This window comes from Panthera tigris, chromosome C1 (assembly GCF_018350195.1).
Source record: "Panthera tigris isolate Pti1 chromosome C1, P.tigris_Pti1_mat1.1, whole genome shotgun sequence".
Taxonomy (NCBI): domain Eukaryota; kingdom Metazoa; phylum Chordata; class Mammalia; order Carnivora; family Felidae; genus Panthera; species Panthera tigris.
The window spans coordinates 7338969-7352109 of record NC_056667.1 but is presented as its reverse complement, the minus strand read 5'-3'; the positions used below and the strand labels follow the sequence as shown (position 1 = coordinate 7352109).

At 45.3% G+C, this 13141-nt stretch overlaps 1 protein-coding gene across 7 annotated transcripts in view; it reads right to left on the bottom strand.

Annotated features, from left to right (window-relative positions):
- The window catches only part of KIF1B (kinesin family member 1B), a 144129-nt gene that overhangs the window by 41905 nt on the left and 89083 nt on the right, over positions 1-13141 (bottom strand). For 5 of the 7 annotated variants that reach the window (XM_042997506.1, XM_042997504.1, XM_042997505.1 and 2 more), the window contains 4 exons: positions 5957-6050; positions 4809-4957; positions 3202-3380; positions 2083-2220 (listed from right to left, as the gene is read on the bottom strand). In XM_042997506.1, the coding sequence (XP_042853440.1) occupies positions 2083-2220; positions 3202-3380; positions 4809-4957; positions 5957-6050 (560 nt within the window). Of the gene's footprint in view, positions 1-72; positions 322-2082; positions 2221-3201; positions 3381-4808; positions 4958-5956; positions 6051-13141 lie in introns of those variants that run through there. The other 2 variants (XM_042997511.1, XM_042997510.1) reach the window with 2 other exon arrangements.

Here is a 13141-nt window from a genome sequence, read left to right as displayed (position 1 = left end):
AAAATTGCACAAGGAGCCTCGTTAACGCAAGAGCTGGTCCCTTTTCGCCCTTCTGACGATAACCTCACCAACCTTCCCACTAAAATGAACCACGGGGATCGGTCGTAAAACGGGTCATGCCCGTCACTGAAGAGCTCTGATCCCTCCTCCGTCCCTGCGTCAGAGCCGGTGTCGTCCACGAGCGCCTCGTCCTCAAAATCCTCCATGTCGTCTTGCTGCTCGTCAGCCAGCTCAGTGACGTCGGAGTCGGCCGTGGAAAAAGTGGGGGAGGGTGTGCGGTCCGCAAGGCGCTCGTTCACACAGCCGTGGAAAATGGGGGAGCTAGGCAGCAGGGAAGACGCCGACGGACACAGCCAAGGAGAGAGGAACAGCCGGTTAAACAGGAAGCTACAGGTGCCAAAAGGACAGAACCCACTGGGGAGCCAACACGGTACAAGCGAGTGGAAGAGCAAAGGGTAAAATCAGCATAAATCCTCTGGTTCAGGTGAAAGGCAACAAGGACTGATCCTTAGAATAAGAAAAGCAAAGGAAACACACGAGTAGAAGATCTCAGGTGAATAGTGTGCTGTAAAAATGTTTCTACTTTCCGGGTCACACGAAAGATCGGCGGCCAGGCCTCAAAGGAGCCACTCAACACTTGGTGCAAAAATATGGTTTAGATCTTTACCCCGATTCCCACATCATCTCTGAGCAGAAAACAAGATGGATGGAATGGCGTATAGCAAAGCAAGTTTCGTGCCTTGCTTGGGTGAGAGGTGTTTGGCCAACTCAACTCTTGAAAAACGCTCCACTATTGGAGTAGAACGGAAAGGATTTAAACTTCATTTCTACAAAATACTATGACTTTGCTCCTCCTTTATACCCAGTTCCTTTAAAACGGTCAGAAAATTTTTGCAATTAAAAAACAATTGAGGGGCGCCTGGGTGGCTCAGTCGGTTAAGCGTCCGACTTCGGCTCAGGTCACGATCTCGCGGTCCGTGAGTTCGAGCCCCGCGTCAGGCTCTGGGCTGACGGCTCAGAGCCTGGAGCCTGTTTCAGATTCTGTGTCTCCCTCTCTCTCTGCCCCTCCCCTGTTCATGCTCTGTCTCTCTCTGTCTCAAAAATAAATAAACGTTAAAAAAAAAAAAAAAAAATTTAAAAAACAATTGAAATTCCGAAATCATTAAGCTAAAACTTACATCTCTCTGCTTTTAAAATTCTAAACATCTAAGAACTTGGACTCAGTATGGATTCCCAGAGGCATTATCTGTTTTCACTACATGTTGAAATTTATGTACACACAAAAGAGGCTCAAGAGGATGACCAAGGTATGTGGTTGGCTCACCCTTACAAAGACTATCGTGAGATAAACTGCTTTAAAAAAAAAAAAAAAAAAAAAAGTGAGGACACATCGGATCATGGAGAAGTCGCAAGATGGTAAGCTGTAAGTCATTCTATGATTTTAAACTGGGCAGGATACAGACACAGGTTTTCTTTTAAATCTGTCTCGTTCAGGGGTGCCTGAATGGTTGGTTCACTGGGAGTCTGACACTTGCCTTTCTTTTTTTTTTTTTCCGACACTTGACTTTGTCTCGGGTCATGGTCTCACGGTTGGTGCATGGGTTCAGGCCCCATGTCGGGCTCTGGGCTGGCAGTGTGGAGCCTGCTTGGGATTCTCTCTCTCCCTCTACCCTTGCCCCTCCCCCACTCATGTTCTCTCTCTCTCTCTCTCTCTCTCTCTCTGCCCCCCCCACTCACGTTTTCTCTCTCTCTCTCTCTCCCTTCCTCCCTCCCTCCCTCTCAAAGATATATAAACTTTAAAAAATAAATCTATCTCGTTCAACTGTAAGAGGCAAGGAAGATTGTGAATTACTCTAGCCGAAAGTTGAGACTTAAATCCGCACGCTGAATAAAATGAAGGGAAATATACCAAATAATACAGTGGTTGTGTATGAGTGGATAAGATTATACATGGAACATTTTTAAATTTTTTTACACGGAGCATTTTTATACACTTTCTTTTAACTTTCTGTAATATCTGCTGAGGTTGAAACAAAACCATTCACTATTTAAAAAGAAGACACCAATGAAATCATCACGTACCTTCCTACCAATTTGAACCAATGGAATCGATCATAAAATGGATCGCTGCCAGTCACGGTGGCTTCGCTTTCATCCTGGGCACCAGAGGCCACCTCACCTGCTCTGTCATACATCTCTCGCATCAAATCCAGCCTCTGCCTGCATAAACACAAACATAAAGTGCACCGGGTTAACATCATGAGATTGTATTACAATTTCACTTTGGAAGCATCTTCCATGCAAGATTTAAAAACAAAACAAAACAAAAGCTGCTTCCACCATTTAATGATATTAAAAAAGAATGAAGGCCAGAAGTACAGAAACTCAAACACTCAGTATCCAAAGTGTCTGAGTCTAGACACAAGCCACCAAAAGCAAAAAAATGGCTACCTGACCTCTGCTGAATTATAGGAGAAATATAGTTCAATGGTAGAGGACACCTCCAATATACCCAACAGTAGAAAACATGTCATCAACTTAAATGCAAAGGAGAAAACTACATTATAACTTTCCTGTTTTTTACTCATCATCCTCCAGAACAGAAAAGATAACTAGTTATTACATCCAAGATAGAAATAGGTATCATGAGACTGGAGCATTGAAAACGTAAGAGGGGCACCTGGGTGGCTCAGTCGGCTGAGCGTCTGACTTCGGCTCAGGTCATGATCTCACGGCTTGTGAGTTTGAGCCCCACGTCAGACTCTTGTGCTGACAGCTCAGAGCCTGGAGCCTGCTTCGGATTCTGTGTTCCTCTCTAGCTCTGCCCCTCTCCTACTCATGCTCTGTCTCTGTCTCTGTCTCTGTCTCTGTCTCTCAAGAATAAATAAACATTAAAAAATAATAAAAAAAAAAAAGAAAGAAAATGTAACAGGGTCTACGGAGGGACAATTTAGATCATATCTACAAGTGCCAAAGGTGTCAGAGTGGGATCCACTCACTCAGAAGAAAATGGATGGACAGTAAATGTCACAATGACATTTTAATCTTGCATGGAAGATACTTCCAAACCATCCAGAACCACAGAAAAGGATGCAACAGCGACCTCCTCCCAGAACAGAGAGTCTGAGGGAGCCCATCTGAGCAAGCCACCATTATTCCCTAAATAAAACACCACTTCCTTCACGAGGAATGTTTCCATACTTGAGTTTCTCCAAAGACCAATAATGCGTCGCTCCGTTCTTCAGATCCTGCACTTCGACCGCCACCACCGTCCGCGGGAAAGGCCTGTCTTCATGAGTTTTGTCCACCTCAGTGGGAAGTAACTCCGGAGGCAGAGGGGAGTACAAGGTGTCGGTCAGCAGAACGAACTGGAACTGCACCTACGTGAACGGAATAAACCATGCAAATGGCCTCCGTGTTTTCGGCAAGTCAGCTTCAGAAACAAGGCGACAGAATCACGCCCCACAGGGAAGAGGTCAGACGAGTAGCATGTGCTCAACAAACAGCTTGCGATTAACGGGGGAAAATACGGCCACTTGTACACTAGTCGTAGAGAACCATCCTGATGTCAAACGAAGCTATTTCCAGACTCTGTTTTCCTGCCCTGGCCCAGTGTGTTCACACAAACTAAAACCTCAGTGCACGTACCTTTGGTGACTGAGTGAAGACTCTTGAGAACGTACACAAGAGAACAAAGGGGGGGACCCGCGAGTCTGTCTCGAGCGCCCCACAGAGAGGGGGTGGAAGCGTCACGGCCGGCTTTCCGGTCGAAATTCCAGGGTCACAAGCGCTACTCTTAAAAGTGTTCACTGTACGGTAAGTGCTTTTCAAGCACCATGTCATTTATTTCTCGCTACTGCCCCGCGTTTTCGCCTACAAATATTGATTACATCTGAGACACAGTCTGTGCCTTCATTTTGTCTACTTGAAGAGAGTAGATAAAGAATTACAAAACGAAATGGGTTGCTGAGATTGTGAATGAAGAAGACGTCTTATCCCTATTTCACAGAACTAGACGATAGCCCTCGGGGAAGAGACTGAATCTCCCCAAAGCTGGGCAGTCTGTGCTCTCTCCTACCATGTGACACTGCCCACCCCCCATCATCTTGCGGCCCCCGGGCCATTCGGCGGTGGCACATACAGTGGGATTCAGCACGTGAATTGGAGATGCACTGTGACGGTTCGGTAATGAGGAAGATCGGGAACATTTATCGTCTTTTACCACGTCCAAGAGCTATTCCAGCTCTTTACATGTCCTTACTGTTTCATCCCTCCCAAAACCCTAGATGGCAGGGGCTGCTGCCAAGCCCACTTTATGGATGAGGAAATGGAGGCGCAGGGGCGTCAGAGTCAACGCAACCAGGAGAGCTGGAATTGGAATCCAGCCGGCTGAGGGCAGAGCGCTTGTCCACTGCACAAAGCTGCCTCTCACACCCTAGAGGAGGAGGGGCACTTAGGACTTGCAGCTGTAAATGTAACGGCAGAGAACTAAAAGCAAATTGAGAATTTCAGAAGCGCAAGAGTAGCTTCCTCCTACTAACATGTTTCCCTAGCTCTTGTCGGAATAGTCTCCTCCTCTGTAAACAAGCTAGAAAACGTGTTCTTTTAAAAATGTCATGTAATCAATATTTAATTAGTATCTACCACGTTCCAGGCACATATGTAAAAGAAAGGCACATATAAACCTGTTTCATAGCAAAAAGCACCTGAGTTCACCCAAGGGAAAGGTCAGCTCAAGACTGGGAGCCACGAACCCCCTCGGACTCAGCTGTGTCTCCAGACGACCCATATTCTCCCGCCCTCTGTACCTTCTTCTTCAGTTCCACACTGATGGCGTTGGCCTCCTTCAGGTAAACAGCATTGCCCCAGAGTAAGTCCCTTAATGAAGTAAACTGGTGAGACTTCCATTTCCGGAAGGCCCACTGGGCCAGCTCAAATTCATGTTGTGTCCAAGGAACTGAAAGGGCAAACGAAGCATGATTAACGGTGATCTCCTAACTATGTAGCAATTACGTCTCTCCTCTACCTCATCTCTCTTATCAAGTTAAAGTATTGTCCAGTTTTTCTCCATTCACTTGCTTTTGTCTTCTTCTTGTAACGCTTACTAAATTCTGCTGATGTTGTGAAGGTAGCATATACATTTCAGAAAACTCAAAAAATCCTGATATTTAAAACAGTACGGGGGCGCCTGGGTGGCTCAGTCAGCTAAGCGTCTACTCTTTTGATTTCAGCTCAGGTCATGATCTCACAATCCGTGAGATCGAGCCCTGCGTCGGGCTCTGTGCTGAGCATGGAGCCTGCTTGGGATCCTCTCTCTCTGCCCCTCCCCTGCTCATGCCCACACTCTTTTAAAATAAATAAACAAACATCAAAAAAGTAAATAAAGCAATGTATCAAAGAACTATACTTCAAAAAAATTAAAAATTAAAAATTAAAAAATTTTAAAAAAGAAAAGAAATACACTTCCTTTAAAAAAATACACATATCTATTAGAGGGCTTATAATAAAGAAAAGTCCTCCAGTATATCGTGCAACTTCACGTGTATCTATTTTTCTTGCTAGTACAGGAAGCAAAAAGGTCAAAATTTTACTTCACTATTAAAAAATGAATTTAGTACATAGAGTTCCTTCAAAGTTAATTTATCTGTAACATATACGTGAACTTCATATATACAGTAATATGAAACATATATGTAAACTGCCTAAGAGACTTTTGTGAAGACCAAGCTAAGAAATCTTGTGCCCCGGGGAACACTGTCAGCCCCACTCCCACGTCAGAGAGCACAGTCTGTAGAATGGAGAATCTCTTGAATCACCTTTAAACCGGCTCGGTAAGATACCAATAAATGGTAGGGTCACCTATGATCAAATCCAGCTTTGACCACAAATAAAGGGTTAATCTGATAGTACAGATCCAAAAGATCTACAGTAGGAAGTTTCCATCTCTAGATTTCACCTTCTTCCTCCTCTTCCTCCTCTTCCGTTGTCTCGGCAGCGAGGGAGCGGGTCTCAACTTGCTTCTGCAAGGCCTGCAACTTACTCTCATAGTCCTGGATGAAAACAGAGGAGAGGACATGTAGGAGAGGGGGGAAGTGGAGGGAGGGCAGGAGAGATGAGCGCAGTATTGGTGAAAGCAGAGAGAGCAGAAGATAAAAGGAGACAGAGGCAGGAAGCGACAATAAAAAGACAGACACAGAAATACACAGGAAAAACCCACAAAGCACACGAGATGGTGTGTAAAGGATAAGTGCTGAGGAAAGCTAATGGCAGTCTCTCTCTACTCCCTCAGACACGAAAGTTCTTTATGTGGGGCTCAGGTCCAGATGGGGGGGATTTTGAGGGGAAAAACGCAGGTGCCCCTTAAATTTATTCAATAGTAGTACTTAAGTAGTACCTTCACACATCAAGGAATCCCAGGGAAAAACAATACTGGAAAATTCACCAGTATCACCAACAATTCTGATTATCTAGCTGTTTGGAGGGGAACTATGGACTCTGAAGCTCTCTGTGGATGAAACATTATTGTCTTTGCAGCTGTACGATGTGGCCTTCAGGTAACCAAAGGATCGCAGTGCTATTAGAACCAAAATAATCTATGGATTGTATTTATTCAAGAAAGATATTCTAAAATATACTATTATGATACAAAACATATTATTGTAATACACATGAGATTTATCCTTCACTTCTCCATCTACTCCATGCGTTCTCGGTGAGGGCGGTATCACCCTGAAGAGGGCAAAGAACGGCTTCTGAAGGATACAAAAAAACCTTACTTTTTATATATAAAGCACAAACGTATACACGGCCTGTAAACAGATGGACTTAGGTATCTGAGATTAAAATTTCACGGTGGGGGGAGATTAAGGAAAAAGTGTCTAAAAAGGTTCCTTGGAGCGTTAACTTTAAAAAGCTTGTGTTGCGGGGGCACCGGGGTGGCTCAGTCGGTTAAGTGTCCAATTCTTGATTTCGGCTCAGGTCATGGTCTCGTGGTTCGTGGGTTCAGGCCCCACTGGGTTCTGTGCTGACAGTGTGGGGCTTGCTTGGGATTCTCTCTCACTCTCTCTCTCTCTGCCCCTCCCCTGTTCTCTCTCTCTCAAAAAATAAACTAAAAAAAACAAAAAAACAAAAAAAAAAAACAACCAAAAAACAAATTTAAAAAGCTTGTGTTGTTTGAAAAAGCAGAGACCTTCACATAATAAAATACCATATCGTAGCATAAGCATAGCATTTTAAGATCTACTACTTGGATTTCCTGCTTCCTTGGAGTGACCCAATTATAGGCTGTCATGAGACAGAGGGTTTAGGTATGACCATGTACTGTTGTCAAACAGAGCTCTCCAAGTCACAAGTCAAATATTCTATTCAGTATGAAGGACCGCTGAAAGCCTCCTAGCAAAGTCTATTACAAAAGGAGCTTCCAATGGCGATGCTAAGAAGGATGTAAATATTCTCAAGGCTCATCATTTATCACTCAGAGTCACAAAGGAAGCGTTGTCTCTTTAGTGGAGCTGGCAGTGAGCAGGAGCCAGCGACACAGCATCACAGATATCAAAGCACACTTTTTAGCAGACTGTATACTGTGGCAAAAAAAAAATCAAGCTTGCAGGTAAAAGTTTGGCTCCTGGCACCTGCTCTTACTAGTCTTAAAATTCTGGGCAAGCTAAATCCTCTCTGCACCTCATTTTGTCATTTTAAAAATGATCTGCCTCCCACACAGGACTGAAGGAAGGACCAAATGATGAACCATTTAAAACCAAATGTGAAAGTCCTCTTAACTGATAACACACACAATCAAAATGACAGGTAATGCTTTAAAAAATTTATTTTCTAAGTATATCTAGTACCCAGATCTTGGTTCTAAATACCAGTCCCCACTAAAAGGAACCAGGGCTCCTTGGGAAAACAACGGATTTCAGGTTTGAAGGAAAGTACAGGTGAGCCCAGAGTGTCTTGTGCGAGAAAGGACGGAAGTACTCAAAGACTGATGGGGCCATTTCTACAGGACACAGAATCCCACTGGCAAGTAAATAATAATAATAACAGAAACACAATATAGCACACTGAATATAAAAGAAATCCGTGAGTCCACAATGATACTGAAGGGGGGGGGGGGAAGGAGCTCCTTTTTGGGGGGAAAAAGCCAGTTAATAAATAAATGCAAAAGGATTGACAATTAGAAAACCACTACATCGCAACCTCAGATGTAGTAACTGAGTCAAGGCAAGAATCATTAAGAAACGCTAACACAATGGAGTGAAAGGTGGATGGAGAACAGAATCGTCACAGAATCCCAAGGACTACCGTGTTAATAAGGAAGACAAAGAGCTGGGAAATGTCACATTAAATTGATTAAACTTTAACATTACTGATAATAGAACAATTTGACATTTTGTCTACCCGATACGATGTGAGGGAAGTACACAGTGTCACCTTGACAGCATTCTTATCAAAAATGCTTAAATCTAATCTTGAGGAAATAATCAGACAATGCCACACGTAGCCGAGACTACTGAAAAATGCCAATGTAATGAAAGAGAAGAGAAATATCATAACCAGAGGTAATATACAAGCTTCGCTTGGATCTGGGATTAAAACACACACATACTTCCAACACTTATATTTTTTAGACAATTAGGAAAACCTGAAACCGGGCAGGCTACTACACAGTAGTGAATCCGTATTAAATTTCTTGGCTAGGTTAATGGTGTTAAGAGAATGTCCTTGATTTTAGGAGATACACGTGGCAGTATCTGGGGGGTAAACTCCATGGTGCCTGCAACTTATTTTCAAATGATTCAGAAAAGAGAATACATAAATACGGGTATACGAAGACTCACTGCACTAGCTTTCCTTTTGGTATGTTTGAAATATTTCAAAATAAAAGGCTACTTTCTTCCCCCTTAGAAAACCTCTCTGTTCTGTGAAGCCCCTTTCAGTGAAAAGAGGAAGATGGCCGGTTTACCTAAAAATCCTCAGGCGGAAAACATGTTACTATTTTACCTTGTGGACTTTTTTTCTTGTTTTTCATTTCCCCCTGCAACTTTTTATTATAGTAAAATGCACAGAACATAAGATATGCCGTCTGAACCATTTTTAAGCAAACAGTTCAGTGTTGTGGAGGGAGTACATTCACACTGTTGTGTTACCACCACCATCCGTCTCCAGAACTCCTTCCACCTCGCACAACTGAAACTCCACACCCACTAAACACTAACTCCCCACTCTCCCTGTCCCCCTCCCCTGGCAGCGACCATTCCACTTTCTATGATTTCAACTACTTTAAGTATCTCATGTAGATAGTTCCTTGTTGTGGAATCACACAATTCTGGCTGTTAGTGACTGGCTTGTTTTTGAGATTTCCTTCAAAAATCAGTTTACAAGCTGGCCAAACTGCCAATAAAAACAAAATCCTTAGAGTCTGACAGTTAAGGTATGAGGGAGACCTTCCCTGAAGGCTCTAGTGGCAGTAAAGCGGACATAAAAAGGTCTCCTGTAACACTATGGGCCTAGAACTTTGATTGCATCTTGACTCGGGAAAATCTCTATCAGCAGCAGATAGGCCAAGTATCAATACTATTTCCTGAACTGGCCCTCCTCTTCCCCAAACCAGGCTGTATATGAGCTTCCAACAAGGACACTTTGCAAGTCATCAGAAAAACTCTAAGTATTGGATTTTCCTCCAACAAATGGAGAGAGAGATTGGGATGCTATTGTTCTGTTGACTTCAGGGTGAAAGCTAGGATAATTATGGAAAGCCCACCAAAAAATATCTTTTAGCAGGAGCCTTTTGTGTTTGTAAGAATTCCTAACTGGTTAAATATACCCAGTATATGTACACGTATCCAAGGCACTACACACTGGCTATTCCCTCTACGGGAATGTTCTCTCTCTCCTGCCCGTCCTTCTTTTTAAGCTTACTTTGTGCCAGCAACTGTTCTTAATGTTTTTGCATAAATTATCTGAATCTTCCTAATAACCCTGAGGATGGTACTACTGTTACCCTCATGTTAAAGAAAAAGGCATAAAAAAGTTAAGTAATTTTATAAAGATCGGAGTCGGCAAGCACGGATATGGGATTTGAACTCAAGCAACGGGACTCCGGGGCACGGTCCTTTCACCACTACCCTCTCCTGCTACATGCAGGTGCTAGGAATATAGTGGTCAATGAGACAAAAGGCTCACCGGTGAGGGAGAGACAGACAATCAATAGTTAAACAGACACAAGACACACCCTGAGAAGTACTATGAAGGAAAATCAAGGCTGGCAGATAGGTAGTAGGGAGGAGAGAAGGGCAGGCGGAAGACTTTTAGATTAGGTGGTCAGGGGACGTCTCTCTGTAGGGACCACCTTTAGTCAGAGATCTAAGCAGGCAGGCTGAGATCTCTGAGGGGAGTGGTGGGGGGGGGGGAATCCCAATCAAAGTAGAACTAACAGCAAGTACGATGGTCCTAGATGGAAAGGAGGACCTTTTCTTGTTTTAAGGAGAAACAAGGAAACCCGGGTGGGTGGAGTGGAGGGAGGAGTGAGACAGCAGTCGTGAAGGAGGCAGACAGGGACTGGGTGATGGACGGACGGCCTTACGGGACATGGTAAGGACCGTGGATTTCATTCTGAGGGAAGCCACCGGGCAGTTTGGAAGCTGGGAAGTAACAGGGGCCTGGCGTATGTTTTCACGTCACTCTCTGTGGAGAACAGGCCGGGGACGGCAGTCATGACGCTGCCCCGGCAATGTCGAGGGAGACGGTGGTAGGGGGTCCAGGGGGTCAGCAGTAAAGGTGGTTATCAGAGAACGGGGCTGGGGTATGCTTCACGGGTAGAGGAAGCATGACCTACTGATGATGTGGTCATGGGTGTGAGAACCAAAGGAGAAACTGAGGACGGCGCTTGGGATTTGGCCTGAGCTGATCGCTCCAGTTTAGACAGGTTAACCGTCAGATGCCAGTCAGCTATGAGGTCGTCAGGTCATAGCTGTGTGTGGCATCTTCAGGTCAGGGCAGAGGACTGAGAGAACACCACTGGATTTATCACCATCACTGTGGAGATCTTTGGTGGCCCTGAGACGAGTGGCTTAGTGGGGTGACATGGGACAAGAGTCCGACTACAGAGCGAGTTCAAGCAAGAATGGGGAGAAGAAACAATAAAAGAGCAATAAAAGGAAATAACGGGGGGGGGGGGGGTGGACGAGTGGGACATTACAGAGAACTCTTTGCAGGCACATTTCTACAACAGGCAGCAGAGAAATGGAGTGGAGGCTCTCAGGCAACATGGAGTGTTTTGAAAGTGGTGAAATGAAGCCATGCTCGAATGAAGATGTACAAGAGAAGGGCTGAACGTACAGGGAGTTCTTGAGAAGGCGACGTAAGATGGAGTGCAGGGAAAATGGGCGGGGCTCGGGGAGGAGCCAGGCCAGTTCATCCACCAACAGGAGGGAAGGATGCACAACAGGAGGCCACAGGAGGGATGGATGCATGCAGAACCAGAAGTGGGTAGAAAAGCAGGTTTTCTTAAGATCGCTTCTTTTTCTCAGGGTAGCAACACAGAGGTCATCAGATGAGAGCAAAGGAAAGGCTGCCTCTCCTTCCCAGAGTCTCCTGGTGGTAAACTTCCAGAGCATCTTACATTTTTCCCTCATAGCATTTGTCACGAGCGTGCCGTATAACTACTGGTGTGACTGTTCGTCTCACGGCTGTCTCATCCACAACTGTGAACTTCCTGAGAGCGGGGGATCTGTCACTGACCATGGGATCACCAGCATCTGGCACATACCTGTCTTCTAGATCAGTTACGGACTCACGCCCTAAGCTTCCAGTGGAAGTTCCCCCAAGACGACCATCTTCTAGATCAGGGTTGGCAAACTACAGCCTAGGGGACAAATCCGGTCCACTGCCTATGTTTTGTACATGGAGTTTTACTGGAACATAGCCACGTCCATTCCTTTGCTGCTATTCATCTACAACAGTAGAGATGAGTGGTTGCAACAGAGACCGTTGGGCCCACAAAGCCTAAAATATTCACTATCTGGTCCTTTACACAGTAAGTCTGCCAACCCCTGTTCTAGATCAGTGGTTCTCAGACGTGGGTGCTGGTCCAGCCTCGTCAGCATCACCACCGCCTGGGAACTTATCAGAAATGCAGATTATCAGGTCCCACCCCAGACCTCCTGAATCGGAAAGTCTGGAGGTGGGGCCCAGGAATCTGGGCTCTTCCAAGCCCCCAGGGAGTTCTGATGCACACTCTCATTTCCGAACGGCTCTTCTGGCTCTTCTGGACGAGGTGTACAGATGAAAGGTGGAGCCCACAAGACAGATAAGGAACTTATTCCAGGTGAGTTTATACTCCCACGCGAGAACCAAACAGGCACAAAGGACTACAGGTCATCATTATCAAAACTGTGAGAGCCGCCCTGGGGTGGGGAGGAGGGTCTGGGGCAGGGAAAGGGCATGTGAGCGCAGATCTGGAAGAGGAGAAGAGGAGCTATACATGTTGAGGAAGGATTTCAGTCTTGAAGAAGTGCAAGAGCCCAAGGGGGGAACAAACTCGCACGTTCAGGGGACAAACAGTCCAAAGTGCTTGCGGTGTGGGAATGTTACAAGATGAAGTCAGAGAGGCAGGTAAGCGGCCAGAACATGGAAAGCTTTGTGGGCTATGGTAAGAAGTTCAGATTTTATTAAAAATTTTTTTAACGTTTTATTTATTTTTGCGACAGTGAGAGACAGAGCATGAACAGGGGAGGGTCAGAGAGAGGGAGACACAGAATCGGAAACAGGCTCCAGGCTCTGAGCAGTCAGCACAGAGCCCGATGCGGGGCTCGAACTCACGGACCAAGAGATCATGACCTGAGCTGAAGTCGGCCGCTCAACCGACTGAGCCACCCAGGCGCCCCAAGAAGTTCAGATTTTAAAGCACAAGGGGAAGCCACCAGAGACTACTGATACGATCTGATGTTTGTTTTTACAAGATGATGCTGGTTGCTGTGTGGACGGTGGCTTAGGGAGTCCAGGACAGAAGCAAAGAGACAAGTTAGGAGGCCGCTGCAGCACTCCCAGGAAGAGAGGACGGTGCCACACTGGAGCATCTCTGAGGAGGTAGCATTTAGGGTGCAATCAAGGTCACCATTCCGAGGGTTCTGGTTAGGTC